Source organism: Oncorhynchus masou, chromosome 16 (genome assembly GCF_036934945.1).
Source record: "Oncorhynchus masou masou isolate Uvic2021 chromosome 16, UVic_Omas_1.1, whole genome shotgun sequence".
NCBI lineage: Eukaryota > Metazoa > Chordata > Actinopteri > Salmoniformes > Salmonidae > Oncorhynchus > Oncorhynchus masou.
In genome coordinates, this window is record NC_088227.1 from 31214103 (window position 1) to 31235224 (window position 21122).

At 42.4% G+C, this 21122-nt stretch overlaps 1 protein-coding gene across 2 annotated transcripts in view; it reads right to left on the reverse strand.

Annotated features, from left to right (window-relative positions):
• Positions 1-3213: 3213 nt before the first annotated feature.
• The window catches only part of LOC135557826 (uncharacterized), a 30169-nt gene continuing 12260 nt past the window's right edge, over positions 3214-21122 (reverse strand). For both annotated transcript variants that reach the window (XM_064991467.1, XM_064991466.1), the window contains 5 exons: positions 7460-7558; positions 7314-7342; positions 7151-7198; positions 6943-7014; positions 3214-6717 (listed from right to left, as the gene is read on the reverse strand). In XM_064991467.1, coding sequence (XP_064847539.1) covers positions 6607-6717; positions 6943-7014; positions 7151-7198; positions 7314-7342; positions 7460-7558 — 359 coding nt within the window. In that variant the 3' untranslated portion in view covers positions 3214-6606. The remainder of the gene's footprint in view (positions 6718-6942; positions 7015-7150; positions 7199-7313; positions 7343-7459; positions 7559-21122) is intronic.

Here is a 21122-nt window from a genome sequence, read left to right on the forward strand (position 1 = left end):
TGTGTTGCTTAATTTTGTGTTAGGGGCAGCGAAATTAGCGATATGGAAGACCCGAAAGAACAGTATTCAGGGACAGGGGTCTGTGGATGTGGTGGGAATGCTGGAGGGAATGTTGGCAGCGAGACTAAGGGTTGAGTTTGCTTATTATAAACTTGTCAACAATATCGATCTGTTTTTGAGTATATGGGGTATTCAGAGGCTGTTGTGTGTAGTTACTGTGGAGGAGGAATTGGAGTTGTGTTTTTAATTGATGTGTAACTGTGGTTTTGTATGAGTATTTATTGTGTGGTGGGCCCCCAGACCCAATAAAGAGTATTTAAAACTCAAACAACTCTCTCTCTTTTTCTCTCTCTCTCTCTCTCTCTCTCTCTCTCTTTCACTCTCTCTTTTTCTCTCTCTCACTCTCTCTCTTTCTCTTTTTCACTCTCTCTCTCTCTCTCTCTCTCTCTCCTTTTCACTCTCTCTCTCTCCTTTTCACTCTCTCTCTCTTTTTTTGCACTCTCTCTCTCTCTCTCTCTCTCTCTCTCTCTCTCTCTCTCTCTCTCTCTCTCTCTCTCTCTCTCTCTCTCTCTCTCTTTTTCGCAACTGTTTCGCAACTTATTCTGTGGACATGAAATTGTTGACGTATGCATAATAAAATAACCTTTGTTTGATAAATCATGCCACTGTCTTTAGCGCCTATCCTTATTAGGGGTTTTTGAGAAGTCTTGTTTTGACTGGGATATACTGTATGGGTATTTGTATTCAGAATGTTCACAATTAAGTCAAGACAAATGTTTATAAATGTTTATAATTCAGTAGCCCATAAGCTATTTAAAATTGTATAGATGTTTGTTTATTTATTTCACATTTCGAAATATGTGCAGTAACTTCATCTGCTGTCCAAGTGAAAATGAAAAACGATCTTTTGGGTGAATTTGGAAAGAGTGTGACACCATATAAACTGGGACAGCTTAATCCTGACGCGTTTATTTTTTGGTCTGACAAGAGAAAACTGTTGTTACTAAACCCTTACAGAGAAACCACATGATCAAAATTACATGACTTCATTGGTGTGACATAGAGGGTGGCAGAGCAAGCTTCAAACATGAAGCTCACCCCTCGAAGCACAAGGTTTGATGTTAAAGTTATAAAACGGTCATAAATAATGCACTATGCCAAATTGTGATGTACACTGAACAAAAATATAAATAGAACATGTAAAGTGTTGGTCCCAAAAATATCCCAGAAATGTTCCATATGCACAAAAAGCTTATTTCTCTCAAATTTTGTGCATAAATTTGTTGACATTCCTGTTAGTGAGCATCTCTCATTTGCCAAGATAATCCATCCACCTGACAGGTGTGGAATATAAAGAAGCTGATCAAACTGCATGATCATTGCACAGGTGCACCTTATGCTGGGGACTGTCAGGATTTGGCCAGGGTTGTTCCGGGTTTTGGTCACTAGATGCCCCCATTGTGCTTTTTGACCTTATGTTTTTTCCCTTGTTCCCCATTATTATTTGCACCTGTGCCTCGTTTCCCCTGATTGTATTTAAACCCTTAGTTTCCCTCAGTTCTGTGCTCTGTGTTTGTATGTTAGCACCCAGCCCTAGTGTTCTGTGTATTCCTGTCGATTCCGGTGGATGCTCTTGTGGAATTCTGTTTTTGTTTTCGAGTATCTCTTGAGGCTTTTTTGTGCTATTCCTACCACCTTTTGGATTTGCCATTTTTTGTATTGAAGGACTTCTCCTTTTTACTTTATTAAATACACCGTCTTAAGTACTGCTGTGTCTGCCTCATCTTCTGGGTTCTGCTGACTATTCGTGGCTCAGTTGGTTAAGTGACTGTTTCTCACTCCGGAGACCCAGGTTCGTAACCGGGTCCTGACAGGGGACAATAAAAGGCCACTCTAAAATGTGCAGTTTTGTGACACAACACAATGCCACAGATGACTGAAGTTTTGAGGGAGTGTACTGTTGTCAATCTGACTGCAGGAATGTCCACCAGAGCTGTTGCCTGATAATTTAATGTTAATTTTTCTACCATAAACTGCCTCCAACTTTGTTTAGAGACTTTGGTGGTACATCCAACCGGCCTCACCAAGTGTAATCACACCAGCCCAGGACCTCCATATCCGGCTTCTACACCTGCAGGATCGTCTGAGACCAGCCACCCGGACAGCTGATGAAACTGTGGGTTTGCACAACTGAAGAATTTCTGCACAAACTGTCACAAACTGTCTCCGGGAAGCTCATCTGCGTGCTCGTTGTCCTCACCAGCAAATGCTCCCCTTCGATGGCCACTGGAACACTCGAGAAGTGTGCTCTTCACGAATTAATCCCGGTTTCAACTGTACTGGGCAGATGGCAGACAGTGCATGTGGCGTCGTGTGGGCGGGCGGGTGGTTTGCTGATATCAATGTTGTGAGTGCCCCATGGTGGAGGTGGGGTTATGGTATGGGAAAGCATAAGGTATGGACAATGAACACAGTTTTATCGATGGCAATTTGAATGCACAGAGACACCGTGATGAGATCCTGAGGCCCACAGTCGTGCCATTCATCCTCCGCCATTCATCCGCCGCCATCACCTCATGTTTCAGCATGATAATGCATGGCCCCATGGTGCAAGGCTCTGTAAACAATTCCTGGAAGCTGATAATATCCCAGTTCTTCTGTGGCCTGCATACTCACCAGACATGTAACCCATTGAGCATGTTTGGGATGCTCTGGATCGACAAGTTCGACAACGTATTCCAGTTCCCTCCAATATCCAGCAACTTCTCACAGTAATTGAAGAGTAGTGGGACCACATTCCACAGGCCACAATCACAACAGCCTGATCAACTGAGAAGCAGATGTGCATGAGGCAACTGGTGTTCACACCAGATACTGACTGGTTTTCTGATCCATGCCCCTCCCTTTTTTACAATTAGGTACCCCTGTACTAAGGTTAGGCAGTGCTCTGCTTCTTGTAATACTACAAGGTCTCCCAAAGTCCTCAGGACCCTTTACTAACACTTATTTTCAGAATAAATATTCTGCTTCATTATGGCAGATGTTTTCTTAGTAGAACAAAAAGTAAAGAATCAATTTGGGCCTATATAACATTTGAGAATTATACTGCCTCCTTCTGAAGAATGGAGTAAATTACTGAATAAAACCCCAATAGGCAATACAATGTTTTTGAACTCTGTCAAATTCTGGAGTGAATCAAAATGAAACATTCAGTAAAGATTGATTTCCATTTTATTAAGTATATCACTTTAGTCAATATAATTTGAAACAAGAGAAATGCAGGAAAGAAATTGCCATGAGTTTATCTGCAAAGCTAAATGTTTGGCAAAGATGCTACTATCGTCCTAAAAGAAAATGTAACACCAGTGTTCTTCCTCATCCATATAGTATTTAAAAACATATTTTAGTGGCCTGTGTGGTCCAGTGGTTCACTTGTATACAGTGAAAGTATTCAGACCCATTCAATTTTCTTATTTTGTGACGTTACAGGCTTATTCTAAAATGGATTCAATAAAACATTTTCCTCATCAATCTTCACACAATAGCCCACAATGACAAAGTAAAAACAGGTATTTAGATTATGTTGCACATTTATTAAAAAATGTAACAAATACCTTATTCACGTAAGAATTCAGACCCTTTGCTATGAGACTCGAAATTTAGCTCAGGTGCATCCTGTTTCCATTGTCATCCTTGAGATGTTTCTACAACTTGATTGGAGTCCACCTGTGGTAAATTCAATTGATTGGACAAGATTTGGAATGGCACACATCTGTCTATGTAAGGTCAGAGCAAAAACAAAGCCATGAGGTTGAAGGAATTGTCCGTAGAGCTCCGAGACAGGATTGTGTCGAGGCCCAGATCTGGGGAAGGGTACCAAAAAAAGTCTGCAGCATTGAAGTTCCCCAAGAACAGTGGCCACCATCATTCTTAAATGGGAAAAGTTTGAAACCACCAAGACTATTCCTAGAGCTGGCTGCCCGGCCAAACTGAGCAATCGAGGGAGAAGGGCCTTGGTCAGGGAGATGACCAAGAACCAGAGTTACTCTGACTGAGCTCCAGAGATCATCGGTGGAGATTAGAGAACCTTCCAGAAGGACAATCATCTCTGCAGCACTCCACCAATCAGGCCTTTATGGTAGAGTGGCAAGACGGAAGTCACTCCTCAGTAAAAGGCACATGACAGCCTGCTTAGAGTTTGCCAAACGGTACCTAAAGGACTCTGAAAATGAGAAACAAGATTCTCTTGTCTGATGAAACCAAGTTTGAACTATTTGGCCTGAATGCCAAGTGTCACGTCTGGAGGAAACCTGGCACAATCCCTATGGTAACGCACGGTGGTGTCAGCAGCATGCTGTGGGGATGTTATTCAGCCCAGGGACTGAGAGACTAGTCAGGATCGAGGAAAGAGGAATGGAGCAAAGTACAGAGAGATCCTTGATGGAAAACCTCCTCAGGACCTCAGACTGGAGCAAAGGTTCACCTTCCATTAGGACGACGACTCTAAGAACACATCCAAGACAACGCAGGAGTGACTTCGGGATGAGTCTCTGAATGTCCTTGAGTGACCCAGCCAGAACCCAGACTTGAACCCGATCGAACATCTCTGGAGAAACCTGAAAATAGCATTGAAGCGACGCTCCCCATCCAACTTGACAGAGCTTGAGAGGATCTGCAGAGCTGAATGAGAGAAACAGGTGTGCCAAGCTTGTAGCGTCATACCCAAGAAGACTTTTGATTGTAATTGCTGACAAAGGTGATTCAACAAAGTACTGAGTAAAGGGTATGAATTCACTTATGTAAATGTGATATTTCCATACTTTTTTTAGGAACTAAGCAAAAAATTAAACGTCCCTTTTATGAGGAACCTGTCTTTCAAAGATAATTAGTAAAAATCCAAATAACTTTGCAGATCAATTAAACATAAACAATTAATGAACATGCACCTATGGAATGGTCGTTAAGACACTAACAGCTTACAGACGGTAGGCAATTAAGGTCACAGTTATGAAAATGCAGGACACTAAAGAGGCCTTTCTACTGACTCTGAAAAACACCCAAAAGAAAGATGCCCAGGCTACCTGCTCATCTGCATGAATGTGCATTAGGCAAGCTGCAAGGAGGAATGATGACTGCAGATGTGGCCAGGGCAATAATTTGCCATGTACGTACTATGAGACACCTAAGACAGCGCCACAGGGAGACAGGACGGACAGCTTCTCGCAGTGGCAGACCACGTGTAACAACACCTGCACAGGATCGGTACATCCGAACATCACACCTGCGGGACAGGTACAGGTCTCTCAACAACAACTGCCAAGATACACGAGGAATGCACAATCCCTCCATCACTGCTCAGACTGTCCGCAATAGGCTGAGAGAGGCTGGACTGAGGGCTTGTAGGCCTGTTGTAAGGCAGGTTCTAACCAGAAATCACCGGCAACAACGTCGCCTATGGGCACAAACCCACCGTTGCTGGACCAGACAGGACTGGCAATAAGTGCTATTCTCTGACGAGTCGCCGTTTTGTCTCACCAGGTGTGATGGTCGGATTCGTGTTTATCGTCAAAGGAATGAGCGTTACACCGAGGCCTGTACTCTGGAGCAGGATCGATTTGGAGGTGGAGGGTGCCTTGGTGGAAGATTGGGGTAACATCTCACAGCAAGAACTGGCAAATCTGATGCAGTCCATGAGGAGGAGATGCACTGCTGCCTTACTTAATACAGCTGGTGGCCACCAGATACTGACTGATACTTTTGATTTGACCCCCCCCCCCCCGTTTCTTTTTTTTGCAGATTTTATATAACTTTGCAAAAATGTCTAAAAACCTGTTTCTTCTTTGTCATAATGGGGTTTGGTGTGTAGATTTATGAGGAAAAAAATGATTTAATCCGTTTTTAGAATAAGGCTGTAATTTAACAAAATGCGGAACAAGTCAAGGGGTCTGAATACATCCCAGAATGCACGTTACAGCCTGGGCTACCAGAGTCAGCATGAGTGAATCTGAATTATGCCCTTTTGACTCTCAAACTCTTCCACTTTTCCAATCTCTTATCTCACTGGTCTATATCAATAAAATATACACATCTTAAAGCAGCAATCAGCTGTTGAAACAGTAACAAAGCACACTCCCCTCCACTGTTTTGCTAAAAATCTGAGGGATGGGGTAGGAGAAAACTTAAATTCATAGACAGAGCTATGGATGCAAGGACTGGTCATCCATGATATCAGCATTATAGTTTAAACCATGTTTTGAGGCTATACAGTATGTTTGTTTACATTTAATTTGTTTACAAACATTGGAGTAATACAAGCATATATTTTGGGTTCTGATGGGTTATGACAGTTTAACTAAACTCATGAGGCATTTCCACTTTTTATTTTTCTGGAGTCAATGGGTGCATATCATTAATTAATACGTCCAGAAATGGATGTAACTAGTGCAGATTGTCCCTTTTAATAGCACCAAAATCTCTGTTCCTAGAACCAAATCAGGTCTGGAAACAGGGTGTGAATGAGAGAGTGTAGTCTTCATGTTGATGTCTTTATATATATATATATATATATATATATATATATATTGATGTCTTGTCTTCCTCCTGAGGTTACTTGACAGTGGAGTAGAGGGAGCTGGGGTCAGCAGGGTTCTCTGTCTCTCTCCCTCTGCCAGAAGAGGGCATAACTGAGGCATACATCACTGCATCTTTACTGTTGGCCTACACACACACACACACACACACACACACACACACACACACACACACACACACACACACACACACACACACACACACACACACACACACACACACACACACACACACACACACACACACACACACACACACACACACACACACACACACCAAGGTATAGGCTTTAAACAGTGTATAGGAGGGAGAGTGATACCATTACAATATGTTCAGTTTTGCTTCACTTACGTTAACTCTATGAGGGGGATTTTGATTGAAGTGGTCAATGGAGGCATAGGTGATTCTGTCAGCAGATTGACTCTACAAGGGTCAAAATTGTTATTGAAACGTGTATCATTTAAACTGGACATTAGTCTGATTGCATTATAACAACTGGGTCAAATTAGGTTTCATATTAATCATGTTTCAAACTCCATTAGAATGTTGATGCACTAACCTTGTCCTCATTTGTTGGTGGGGTGGAGTGGTTTACTGCATTCAGACCCTTTATCAATTAATAACAAATGTAAACAATATAATGATAGTGCAAACTCTTGGTGTATTATACCATTATTAAAGTAAAATAACTAACTGTGTTAATTAAGTCACAGTTCACTCACAATGCTGTTATCAGTTGGCACTTGATTCTCTGACAAGAACAAATAAAAGAAATCAGAAGAATTTCAATGAAACAACTGTCTGTCTCCATGTATTACTGTGTAATTAATGCACTCCATTAAACTCAGAGACAAATGTAAGTCCTTACTGTCTCTCCTCCTGCGTACTATGATGACAACAGCAGTGACACACACCGCTGCTGCCAAAGCCACTCCTACAGTCACCACGAGGAAGAGGTTCTGAGAGCCTGAGACGACCAGAGGGGAGAAGGGTCTGGTTAGTGGGGGACCTTACAGCAGGGCCAGCTCTCACCTTTTGGGGGCCCCCCAACCAAATCTCGCATAGGGCCCCCAAAATGTTAAAGCCCGTAAAAAGCTAGAGAGGGTATTGCTCTCACAGCAAAACATTTAAGTGGCTCCCAAACTGATGGTGGAGAGAAACATTTACATTTTAAAGTCAATTTCCTGCTGTGTGGAAAATAGAACATTTTGCAGTTTTAAAGGCCCAATGCAGTCAAAAACATGATTTCCTGTGTTTTATATAAACTCAGCAAAAAAATAAACATCCTCTCACTGTCAACTGCGCTGATTTTCAGCAAACTTAACACTAAATCCGTTCCACAGACATGTGACTAACAGAAATTGAATAATGTGTCCCTGAACAAAGGGGGGATCAAAATCAAAAGTAAGTCAGTATCTGGTGTGGTCACCAGCTGCATTAAGTACTGCAGTGCATCTCCTCTTCATGGACTGCACCAGATTTGCCAGTTCTTGCTGTAAGATGTTACCCCACTCTTCCACCAAGGCACCTGCAAGGCACCTGCAAGTTCCCGGACATTTCTGGGGGGAATGGCTCTAGCCCTCACCCTCTGATCCAACAGGTCCCAGACATGCTCAATGGGATTGAGATCCGGTCTCTTCGCTGGCCATCGAACGAGCAGTATAGTTGGTGGCATTATCATCCTGGAGGGTCATGTCAGGATGAACCTGCAGGAAGGGTACCAATTTCAGCGCTGAAATTGCCTGCAATAACAACAAGCTCAGTCCCATGATGCTGTGACACACCGCCCCAGACCATGACGGACCCTCCACCTCCAAATCAATCCTGCTCCAGAGTACAGGCCTCGGTGTAACGCTCATTCCTTTGACGATAAACACGAATCCGACCATCACACCTGGTGAGGCAAAACGGCAACTCGTCAGAGAAGATCACTTATTGCCAGTCCTGTCTGGTCCAGCAATTGTGGGTTTGTGCCCATAGGCGATGTTTTTGCCGGTGATATCTGGTGAGGACCTGCCTTACAACAGGCCTACTACAAGCCCTCAGTCCAGCCTCTCTCAGCCTATTGCGGACAGTCTGAGCACTGATGGAGGGATTGTGCATTCCTGGTGTATCTCGGCAGTTGTTATTGCCATCCTGTACCTGTCCCGCAGGTGTGATGTTCGGATGTACCGATCCTGTGCAGGTGTTGTTACACGTGGTCTGCCACTGCGAGAAGCTGTCCGTCCTGTCTCCCTGTGGCGCTGTCTTAGGTGTCTCATAGTACGTACATTGCAAATTATTGCCCTGGCCACATCTGCAGTTATCATTCATCCTTACAGCTTGCCTAATGCATGTTCATGCAGATGAGCAGGGAGCCTGGGCATCTTTCTTTTGGGTGTTTTTCAGAGTCAGTAGAAAGTCCTCTTTAGTGTCCTAAATTTTCATAACTGTGACCTTAATTGCCTACCGTCTGTAAGCTGTTAGTGTCTTAACGATGTTCCATAGGTGCATGTTCATTAATTGTTTATGGTTCATTGAACAAGCATGGGAAACAGTGTTTAAACCCTTTACGGTGAAGATCTGCAAAGTTATTTGGATTTTTACAAATTATCTTCGAAAGACACGAGTCCTGAAAAAGGGACGTTTCTAATTTTGCTGAGTTTATTTCCACACTATGACATTGGAATAATACTGTGAGATTGTGAACTTGATCATGATAATGTCCTTTTAATGTACGAGCTATTTGAATAGACCGCCTGATGATAGACAGCAAACAATAATGCATGCACTAGAGATGGGGGTGTGAGCATGTGGGTCTGGGCAGATGAGATGTAGTAGTTGTTTGTGTGTGTCTGTAAGTTGTTGTTTGTAGGTGTATGTTTGTATCTGGTGTGGAATATATATATACATATATTTGTTATTATTATTAAAATGAAAACGAAAGACAGCCTGAAATTTCTGCCTGTGTTTGGTGGGATACTTTTAGCCTTCCATAATGACATCACCATGCTGTAAAATAGTTAATAGACAGAGTTCCAAACCTTTCTGCTAAAAGTAGACGTTTTCAAAGCATAAAAGTCAAGTGAACAAGTATGTGTCAGGACCCGGTTTCGAACCTGGGTCTCCGGAGTGAGAAACAGTCACTTAACCAACTGAGCCACGAATAGACAGCAGAACCCAGAAGATGAGGCAGACACAGCAGTACTTAAGATGGTGTATTTAATAAAGAAAAAATCCTAAAATACAAAAAATGGCAAATCCAAAAGGTGGTAGGTAAAACACAAAAAGACCTCAAAAGAAACTCACCAAAAAATAAACAAAAACAAAAAACAGAATACCACAAGAACGTCACCCGGAATCGACAAGAGCACACAGAACACTAGGGCAGGGTGCTAACATACAAACACAGAGCACAGAACTGAGGGAAACAAAGGGTTTAAATACAATCAGGGGAAACGAGACACAGGTGCAAATAATAATGGGGATCAAGGGAAAAACATAGGGACAAAAAGCACAATGGGGGCATCTACTGACCAAAACCCGGAACAACCCTGGCCAAATCCTGACAGTATGTGTGTGTAATTTTATATTTATTTCATTCAAGTAGCGATAATGTAGTTCTGTTGTGATAATGACGTTAGTTGTGTTGTGTCAGAGTTAAGGCCTGGGCCGTCCACCAAGTCAATACCTGTAACGATTATGATAAAATATAGGCTACATAACTATAAAACGTTGGTGAGCATCCACACGAGATGAAAGTTGATCATGTATCGTTCTACAGTCCTACTCCTGTCAGTCGACTGATCAACGCATCCTACTGCAGAGCTGCCTATATAAACAGGACCTTTTCTTAAGGTTTCTTAACACACAGATACTGGTTCAGACCATTCAGTGCTTTCATGGTGTGTTCATTGTCATAGTGACAACTGCAAATAATACTTCAATGTACATGTAGGACTAATGAAAAATAATATAGTAACTTGGATTTAAATGTAGCAATTCAACAACAAATGCCATTTAGCCTGCTCATCTTTTACAGCATGTCATTGCATCGTTGTTCAAGTGGTTTGCAAGTGATTTCCATTTTTCTAATGGTTGTCAATTCCTTTGGTTCTTCTTTTTCACTGTGAACATTTCTGTATGTCCTGTGAAACTATTTGCAATTCATCAGTGCAACAATGTTATCATGGCTGGCGAGTTTTACATTCAGTAATTAGCAAGAGCAAGCCTGCTTTATAGTATAAACAATGATACAAGTAAATATCATATAGCTTTTGTAGCCTATAGCTTTTCCTGGGATTTCACGAGAAGAGGAATGGCCTATTCTGGAGAGGCTTGAGTAGCCTGTTGCCTATGGAAACAGCTGGAAGAGAGAGGCAAGTGATGTGTAGTTGAAGTAAAAGCGAAATATTAGCTAGATATTAGGCCATTCACTAGCTAAATATTAGGACTACAGGCTAAATATTTACCTGTCAGAGTGCAAGAAAAATAATGTAACAGATGGCAGCTCTTCGCTCGGTTGTCCGCTTCGTGGGCGTAGAAGTGAACCAATTCAAATAAGTAAATACATTTTGAAATGTTAAACTGTCTATTATTAGCTAGCAGGCCACAGTGTGTAGGTTAATGGGATACCAGCAGGTCTGCAATCTCCCTGGAAGATGGAAGCTTGGAGAGGGGAATGAAGTGAGCTGCTTGGAAAATCTGTTGATGATGGTGAGGATGACTGAGTTATGCTGAGCCTGGCGAATATGGGACTCGATCTCCCAGGAGACAGCGGCAACGATGCAGGTGGATGGCATAATGTTCTCTGGCTCGGAACCTGTGTTGTCGTCATTGAACTGACGGGAGAGGACGTCAGGCTTGGTATTCTTAGATCCGGGGTGATAAGTGAGTATAAAGTTGAATCTTCCAAAGAACAATGCCCACCTGGCCTGCCGGGAGCTCAAACGTTTGGCAGTCTGGATGTATGACAGGTTTTTGTGATCCGTCCACCCAATAAAGGGAAGAACCTGAGCCCTCCGACTAGTGACGCCACTCCTCAAGACCCAGCTTCACAGCCAGAAGTTCCTGGTTACCTTTGTCAAAATGTCTTGCTGCAGGTGAGAGTTTGCAGGACAAGAAGGCACATGGGTGGAGCTTCTGATCAGAGGAGGCACGTTGAGACAGAACAGCACCTACCCAATTGTGTTGAGGCATCCACCTCGACGACGAACTGGAGTTCTGGGTTCGGACCGGAGCAGAAGTGAAGCTTGAGTTCCCGGAACGCTGCCTCTTCCTCAGGTGTCCAGTGGAACTGAGTGGAGGTGGAGGTGAGAGTGGTGAGGGTCTGCCAAACGGCTGTAGTTACAGATGAATCGTTTAAAAAAAATGGCAAACCCCAGCTGTTGGAAAACTTGGTGAATGTGTTGCTGGTCCTTAGAAAAATGTCTATATCATCCACATAGACAAAAACGAAGCGTCCAGTCACATCCCACATAACATCATTAACCAGGCTCTGGAAAACAGCAGGAGCGTTAGTGAGACCAAAAAGGCATGAACACCGTTGAACGCCGTTTTGAACGCCATTTTCCACTTGTCCCCCTCTCTGATGCAGACAAGGTGGTAGGCATTCCGGAGGTCCAGTTTAGTGAACACCGTGGCACCATGGAGGGGGGCAAAAGCAGAACTGGTGCATGGCAAGGCATACTTGTTCCTAACAGTGAAACTATTCAGCACACGGAAGCCTATGCACGACCTCAGTGACCCAAAAAAAACAGCCCCTACCTGAGAGGAAGAAGGCCCACAATGTCCTGCAGCCAGGGAATCCTGGATGTACCCCTCCATAGCCTCTTGCCCAGGGTGAGGGAGGTTATACAACCGGCTACAGGGGAGAGGAGCCCCAGGCTGGAGGTCAATAGCGCAGTCGTACGGCCGATGAGGTGGCAGAGACAGGGTGTGGAGCTTGCTGAACACGAGCTAGATCGTGATACTCTAGAGCACATATGTCAGAGTCAAGGCCCGCGGGCCACATCCGGCCCGCGAGAAGGTTTTTTACGGCCCCTGGGATGATCTTGATTTATTATTAGAACCGGCCCGCAGACCGCAGCAAGCCGGCAGCCCGCAGATCTTTTACACGCACCAATACTACATTTCCCACAATGCAACGGTGACGCACCGAGCAGTAGGCTGCTTCATTTCAATATTTATTGGCACAGCATGGTGATTTGCCTTATCACACAGAGGTGCGATGGCTAAGCCAGGGAAAGGTGCTTCAAAGATGTTTCGAGCTTCGTGAGGAGATTTGTCTGTTCTTGGACAGCAAAGGGAAAGACACAACACAACTCCGAGACGAAATGTTTCTGTGTGAAATGGCTTTTCTGTGTGACATTACGAGTCATCTGAATGCAATGAACTTGCAGCTGCAGGGTCGGGATCATGTCATCTCTGATATGTACAGTACAGTGAAGGCATTTAAAACCAAACTGACTCTGTGGGAGACGCAGATGCGGAAAGAAAATTTGAGCCACTTTCCCAGCTGCCAGACCATGAAAGAGAAGCTCTCTACCAGTGCGTTCCCGAGCGCACAGTTGGCTGATAAAATAGGTATGCTTGCCGCTGACTTTCGACGCCGATTTGCTGACTTTGAAGCACAAAAAAGCAGGTTGGAACTGCTCGGTAACCCATTTGCTGTTGACGTGGAAAGCTCACCACCAAACCTCCAAATGGAGTTGATTGACCTCCAATGCAATGATGCACTGAGGGCAAAATATGCGGCAGTGGGTGCTGCGGAGTTCGCCCGTTTCCTCCCCGACACAATGCCCCAGCTGCGCATCCAGGCTGCTCAAACGTTGTCTATGTTTGGCAGCACATACCTGTGTGAACAACTTTTTTCTTTGATGAACCTGAACAAAACATCACACAGAAGTCGACTTACTGCTGAACACCTCCACTCAATTCTGAGGATTTCCTCAGCTCAGAGCCTTACCCCGAACATTGATGAACTTGTGGAAAAGATGGGACAAGATGGGACAAGTATCACCCTCAACCTCAAACAAGTGAACATTACTGTGCAATCACATATTTAGAGTTTTTACTCAGTTCAAGTTTAAAAGTTAAAGTTTAATATTTGTTTTCACTGCATGTTACTTCTCCTTAAACAAAGTGTTGTTTTTGATTAATAGATTTTTGCACTTTATTTTATTGTATTTCAATCCAATTATATTTTAAAAATATTTCAGTTGAGTGGATGATAGAAAATTGCTATTATTGTTTTTTTCTTTGAAGTAAATTTAGCCCACTTTTGCTAAAATAGAAAATATAGGCTACTGATGGTGCCTTGAATACCGGTTTCTTTCATTTAATGTTCATGTTATGGGGATTTTTATATAAAGGAAATTTGTCTTTTGTGTCTGTTGAAAATTAAAGATTACTGACAGAGCCATAAGAAAATATTGCTTTATTTATCTGATCATATTGGAATATATTTGTTAGGTTTTCAGTAGGTTCAATTAGGTTCACTAGACTATATGCGTCATTTAAAAATTTTTCAATGAACATTCGAACAGTCCGGCCCTCGGCTTGTAGCTAAAAATTTTATTTGGCCCTCCGTCCATTTGACTTTGACACCCCTGCTCTAGAGGAATTGATGACAGGTCCGAGGGTTCTGGAATGGACTGGGACAAGGCAGAGGGAAGGGCAGAATGTAGACACTTAGAGTGACAAAATGTACGCCTAGTGGTTACCCTTCCAGCAGTCCAGTCGATCTCTGGGATGTGCAGCTTTAACCAAGGATGGCCAAGAACCAGGAGAGAGTGAGTGCAGTCGATTATGTGGAGACTAATCCTTTCCTGGTGATTCCCAGAGAGAAGCAGGATGACCGGCACAGTCCTCCCACTGACACGGACAAGGAGCTGTCCATTGAGAGCGTTGGCATCGAGGGGTGAATTGAGTGGAACAGTGTCCAGACCCAACTGGGCAACACCTCGGGCCAGGTAACTCTCATCAGCACCCGAGTCGATGAGGGCAGGTAGAGAAAAGGCCTGGCTTTGCCATACAAGAGTGCTGTCGAGCAAGGGTCTGGGGAATGATGGACCGGCGCTTTGACTCAGCAGTATATCCCCCACAACTTCCAAGCCACCCCCTTTAGCTGGCCGCAGCGAACAAGTGGAGACAAAGTGACCAACCTGGCCTCAGTATAGGCAGCTCCTGGTGCTATCTCGCCTCTGCCTCTCCTCAGGAGAGAGACGTGCCCGGTCGAGCCGTGTGGGTTTAGGTTATGCCTTCTCTCCGACGCTCAAGGAGATGGTTGTGGAAGCAGATGGCGAGAGAGATGAGCTCTTCAAGTCCATCAGGCTTTTGCAAACAAGTTAGATTATTTGTACGTTGTTTAATTATATTTTGATTAATTCAATGTTGATTTATTGAAGAGTTTAAATGTGTTTTAATTGTTAATTTAAAAACATTATTCAAGTTGAAGTAGTGTCAATGTTCATTCATCACAGATCATAAATCAGTCTCATAATTCAGTCTCTAAAGCTTGTCTGTGTTTGTAGCTTTCTCATAATTCAGTCTCTAAAGCTTGTCTGTGTTTGTAGCTTTTTCAAATGACATGACCTTTTATCCAGTTGTGAGGTCACCAGTCAGTTGTATTTGACTGTCACTGTCTCAGGATATCAGCCATGTGAACCCATCTTGCAGCTTATCATAATGTTATGCATCACCAAGGCAGCCACAGACCTACAGTATGATAACTGGCCTAATGGGCATGTGCACCTTGTCATTGTACATCTGAATCAGAAAATAGCTAAACTCACACATCATTTGCATATTGATGAGCTAGCTATATGTTCTCAATAGTATATGAGATTAACCATAAATCCAATTTTAGACACTATTTTTCAGACATGAAATTGTTTAGTGCAAATGCAACCCTTGTATTCTAGGTACTGTATTGTACATGAAAATAAGGAGCAGGCAATTTGTAGGCTAATTAAAAATGTCAAAGGAAAATAATGTGGCTTGGGGAGTGTGGGTATTCTACCTTGTTTATTTGATGAGGATGATTTTAGAACACAAAGACTAAATCAAAAGGTCAGTGGCATGGATGAGGATTGCAGAGATGTTGCTGTTGATGGTGGGTATAGATTTGCATGACAATGTTTGCAAGTCAAAGCCACCATTTCCTTTACCCAAAGTACCCATTTATGTGTATGTAGGCCTATGTATTTTACAAGTAAGCTACACTATATATACAAAAGTATGTGGACACCCCTTCAAATAAATGGATTCAGCTATTTCAGACAGACCCGTTGCTGACAGGTGTATAAAATCGAGCACACAGCCATGCAATCTCCAACGTAAAACATTGGCAGTAGAATGGCCCGACTGAAGAGCTCAGGGACTTTCAACGTGGCACCGTCATAGGATGCCACTTTTCCAACAAGTCAGTTGGTCAAATTTATGCCCTGCTAGAGCTGCCCTGGTCAACTGTGCTGTTATTGTGAATTGGAAACCTCTAGGAGCAACAACGGCTCAGCATGAAGTGGTAGGCCACACAAGCTCACAGAACGGGACCGCCGAGTGTTGAAGTGCGCAGTGGGTAAAAATCGAACACTCGCTACCGAGTTCCATACTGCCTCTGGAAGAAACATCAGCACAATAACTATTCACCGGGAGATTCATGGAATGGGTTTCCATGACCGAGCAGCCGCACACAAGCCTAACATCACAATTCACATTGCCAAGCTTCGATTGGAATGGTGTAAAGCTTGCCACAATTGGACTCTGGAGCAATGGAAACACGTTCTCTGGAGTGATGAATCATGCTTCACCACCTGGCAGTCCAACAGACAAATCTGGGTTTGGTGGATGCCAGGAGAACCCTACCTGCCCCAATGCATAGTGCCAACTGTAAAATTTGGTGGAGGAGGAATAATGGTCTGGGGCTGTTTTTCATGGTTTGGGCTAGGCCCCTTAGTTCCAGTGAAGGGAAATGTAAACGGGACAGCATACAATGACATTCTAGATTATTCCGTGCTTCCAACTTTGTGGCAACAGTTTGGGGAAGGCCATTTCCTGTTTCAGCATGACAAAGCCCCCGTGCACACATGGACATTGGTCTTTGGTGGGGAAATTTCACAATTCAATTTGCTCAACACATTCACAAAAGGTGGATACAGTATGATCACAGTTATGAGGTTTAGGTTGCTTGATGTTGATAGCTAGCTCGCAGCACAACCAAACATTGTTGTGCAAATCTCTCTTCACCCACCATCATCAACAACAATCTCTGCACTCCTCCTCCATGCCATTGACTATGATTTTGTATCTGTATTCTAGCAAAGCAAAATCATATAGAATTGGAAAACCAGACACAGCGAAAATTGGCTTTCCTCCATCTCTTTTGGCTGCAATGACAGGCAGAACTACAGTAGCCTACCCAAAGACACTTTTTACATCATGCAGGTTTCTCTGACCAAATAGCCTACCCAAAGACACTTTTTACATCATGCAGGTTTCTCTGACCAAATAGCCTACCCAAAGACACTTTTTACATCATGCAGGTTTCTTTGACCAAATAGCCTACCCAAAGACACAATTTACATCATGCAGGTTTCTTTGACCAAATAGCCTACCCTAAGACACTTTTTACATCATGCAGGTTTCTTTGACCAAATAGCCTACCCAAAGACACTTTTTACATCATGCAGGTTTCTTTGACCAAATAGCCTACCCTAAGACACTTTTTACGTCATGCAGGTTTCTCCTATCAAATATTCTAACCTAAATGGCACCCAATCAAATAAAAAATGTACTGTCAAACAATATTTTCTAAAAACAGGACAGGTCAAAGTAAAATGGACAATACGGAATTGACAATCACAACTGTTGTCCAGGAATTTCACCCCATTGTTATCATCAGTGGTTTCAAGTTTGTATCCGTCAATTTTTCACAAGCTGATTATAGCGAAAAATAAAATACTTCTGCATTTCCCACTGTGTAAACACATTGTAAATAGTGTCATGATAACTTGATAAAGTTGGGTAGCTGATATTCAGAGCTTAAATAGCCAAACTGATTAGTCTCAGGAATCAGGACTAATAATGCCAATGCAACAGCCTGTTTTACAAATTGTGGGCCTCCCACATGGATGGATGGGCATGCTTAAAATTCCATTTAGGGCCAACATGGTAGACTGCACCCCAGTAAGCACGAGCCAATATCTTTTTCTGGTCCTTTCCAGACTGGACATCTTTTTGGGGTGTTTTACATACAGTAGGCTAAAATTCAATTTCAGGCAACACTGTAGGCTACACATCAGTAAGCACGAAGTGACACAGAGGGCCTTTTGAACATAAAAAATAATGTTGCTGTCTGGACCGGCCTTGATTTCCACATCCATGGACATTAGTTTTTGGTCCAGATCTGACCAGTCATAATTTGACTGGTTTGATTGTATGTTTGATTAAGATTTTTTCCGGTCTGGCCTTGATTACATCTTTTCAACTTTCATTCATAACAAAAAATGTCCTTGATTTCAACAGCAGGAAAAAAAATACATATTTTCAACATCTGTAAACTTCAACGTCCTAACTTCAACGTCTGGTAAATACGTCTTTAAGACGTCTTTTCAACCTCATTTTGAATACTGTGACTCTAACAGTTTTGCTGGGAGCCATTTTTTGGTCTTGCCTGAATGGCAAGGACCTGCCTGCTTTTCTCCAGGCTGCTCTCTGTGGTCCCTGGAATGCAAAGCCAATAACTTGACAATCATAATGTTAGGCCTACGTTTTTAGACAAGAAAATGATTGGGCTGCAACAACACAGTGCAATGAGGAATGTATTATTGAGAATACACAGTTATTGTCCATCGGCTGTAAAATGCAGTAATATATAGGCTAATTTGAAAAAACACTCATATCCTGTTTTGTTTCTGTTTACGTGTCACACCCTGGTCGAAATATATTGTGTTTGTCTTTATTTATTTGGTCAGGCCAGGGTGTGACATGGGTTTATTGTGGTGTGTTTTGTCTTGTTTTTTTTTAGGTATTGGGTGTGTGGTTTAGTGGGGGTGTCTAGCATAGTCTATGGCTGTCTGGAGTGGTTCTCAATCAGAGGCAGGTGTTTATCGTTGTCTTTGATTGGGAACCATATTTAGGCAGCCATATTCTTTGAGTATTTCGTGGGTGATTGTTCCTGTGTCTGTGTTTGTTGTCACCAGATAGGCTGTATAGTTTTTCACGCTCCGTTTGTTGTTTTTGTATTTGTTCGTTTTCTTCGTCATTAAACATGTCTCAAAAATACCACGCTGCATTTTGGTCCGCTTCTCCTTCGACAGACGAGAACCGTTACACTACGCCCGATTATGCAACTATTTGGATCAGTTTGGGTCTATTGTAGACCGTTTAGAAGGTTCAGAAAGGTACATTAGCAGGCCAGTAATGTTTTAGGCCTATTTTGTCAGGATGTAGGCCGGTGTTAAGATAGGCCTACTATAGGAAAACTCTCTGCCCGTTAATGCTGTAGCCTACTTTATATTCAGCAAGGAAGAGCAAGCCTATATCTCTCCTCCTATTAGTAGGCTAAAGAAAATGAATTGAAGTAAGTGTCCATCAAGCTTTTGTAGTCTGGATTTTCCTGGCCTGGGACTCCACTAGACTTAAAAGGAATAGTTGTGGCAGCGGAGAGGTGCATAATAGCACTGCAGAACAATGAAGACAGACAAGATTGAGATGTAGCCTATAGCCAAACTTAGAAGGGTATGAATATTAGCCTATAATTCATTAAAAACTTCTTAGGGATAGGCATCCCGTGAACGGGACAGTTGTAAATCATGCAGCGCCGTGTGTCACGATCGCAGATTTTTAGAAAAACAACAAATGTCGGTACATATAAGAGTGTTATATTGGCTGAAAGCTTAAATTCTTGTTAATATAACTGCGTGTCCAATTTACAATAGCTACTACTGCGAAAAAATGCCATGCTATTGTTTGAGGAGAGCTCCTAACAACAAAACACTTTTTTTCACTGCGATAGGTTTGATAAATTCACCTCTGAAGATAGAATGTGGACTTACATTCTGAAATCTTGCTCTGATTTATCGTCCAAAGGGTTCCAGAGATAGCATGAACTTTTGTTTTGTTAGATAAAATCCTTTTTCATATCCTAAAATGGTTCATATAGCATGCACGATCGATTTTGTATTTCCACTCGTTCAATTATCAAATAAAGGAATCTGTGAAAATCTAACTCTAAATGGTGTTTCAACCAATCAAACCACATTCACATTCATTCCTCAGAGATCCTAGACTGTAACCAGACTTCACTATATCATTTGGAGTGCAGTATATCCTATAGGACACCAAATTTGGTCAGAGAGCGACGCCTCCACGGCACGCCGATGACGCGGATGTTCTTCACTTGATTGACTGTAACTTTGTGAAATAAGCACCAATCGGGGTCAAACAAAGCTAGCTAGATAGACAATGAGCTGGGCTTTATGGGAACCCCTGTTTTTGTCGCAAAATGTAGCTGCTAACCTTGTGCGACAGCAAGTCTTTTCCTTTTGGACAAAAATCATAAGAATGTGGAGAGTTATGAAGTTGTGAAAACTGGGTGTTTTGCAAATGTTGAACTTACAATATGGCTACTAATACTGGAAAGCTAAATGAAAGTCCAAGTATACAGATTTGACAATATTCTTGTAGAAAAATGTAATGTGAATGTAAATATCTCCTTCACGATTTGCCTAAATGTACCTGGGTGACTTCACACTAAATGTCATGTAGTTTGATCATACTTTAAAACGTCTTGGTGACAGGGGGCAGTAACACAGATCATCCCGTCTTCAATTTTATCGATAATTTACGTAAAAAAATACCTACAGTTGTATTACAAAAGTAGTTTGAAATGTTTTGGCAAAGTTTACAGGTAACTTTTGAGATATTTTGTAGTTACGTTGTGTCTTTCTGGATCAAACGCGCCAAATAAATGGACATTTTGGATATATATCGACGGAATTAATCGAACAAAAGGACCATTTGTGGTGTTTATGGGACATATTGGAGTGCCAACAAAAGAATCTCGTCAAAGGTAAGGCATGAATTATATTTTTATTTCTGCGTTTTGTGTCGTGCCTGCAGGGTTGAAATATGTTTTCTCTCTTTGTTTACGGAGGTGTTATCCTTAGATAATAGCATCGTTTGCTTTCGCCGAAAAGCCTTTTTGAAATCTGACATGTTGGCTGGATTCACAACAAGTGTAGCTTTAATTTGTTATCTTGCATGTGTGATTTCATGAAGGTTTGATTTTTATAGTAATTTATTTGAATTTGGCACCCTGCATTTTCCCTGGCTTTTGGCCAGGTGGGACGCTAGAGTCCCAAATATCCCAGAGAGGTTTTAAGTCTGAAACTTTGCACATACACTGCTGTCATCGGAATTACAACCAGAGTGATGGCTAGATTTGGAACCTTTCTGTTGCATTTCAAAGATGGTGGTAGAAAACAAACGGTTGTTGTTTTCTTCTTTGTATTATCTTTTACCAGATCCATTGTGTTATATTCTACTAC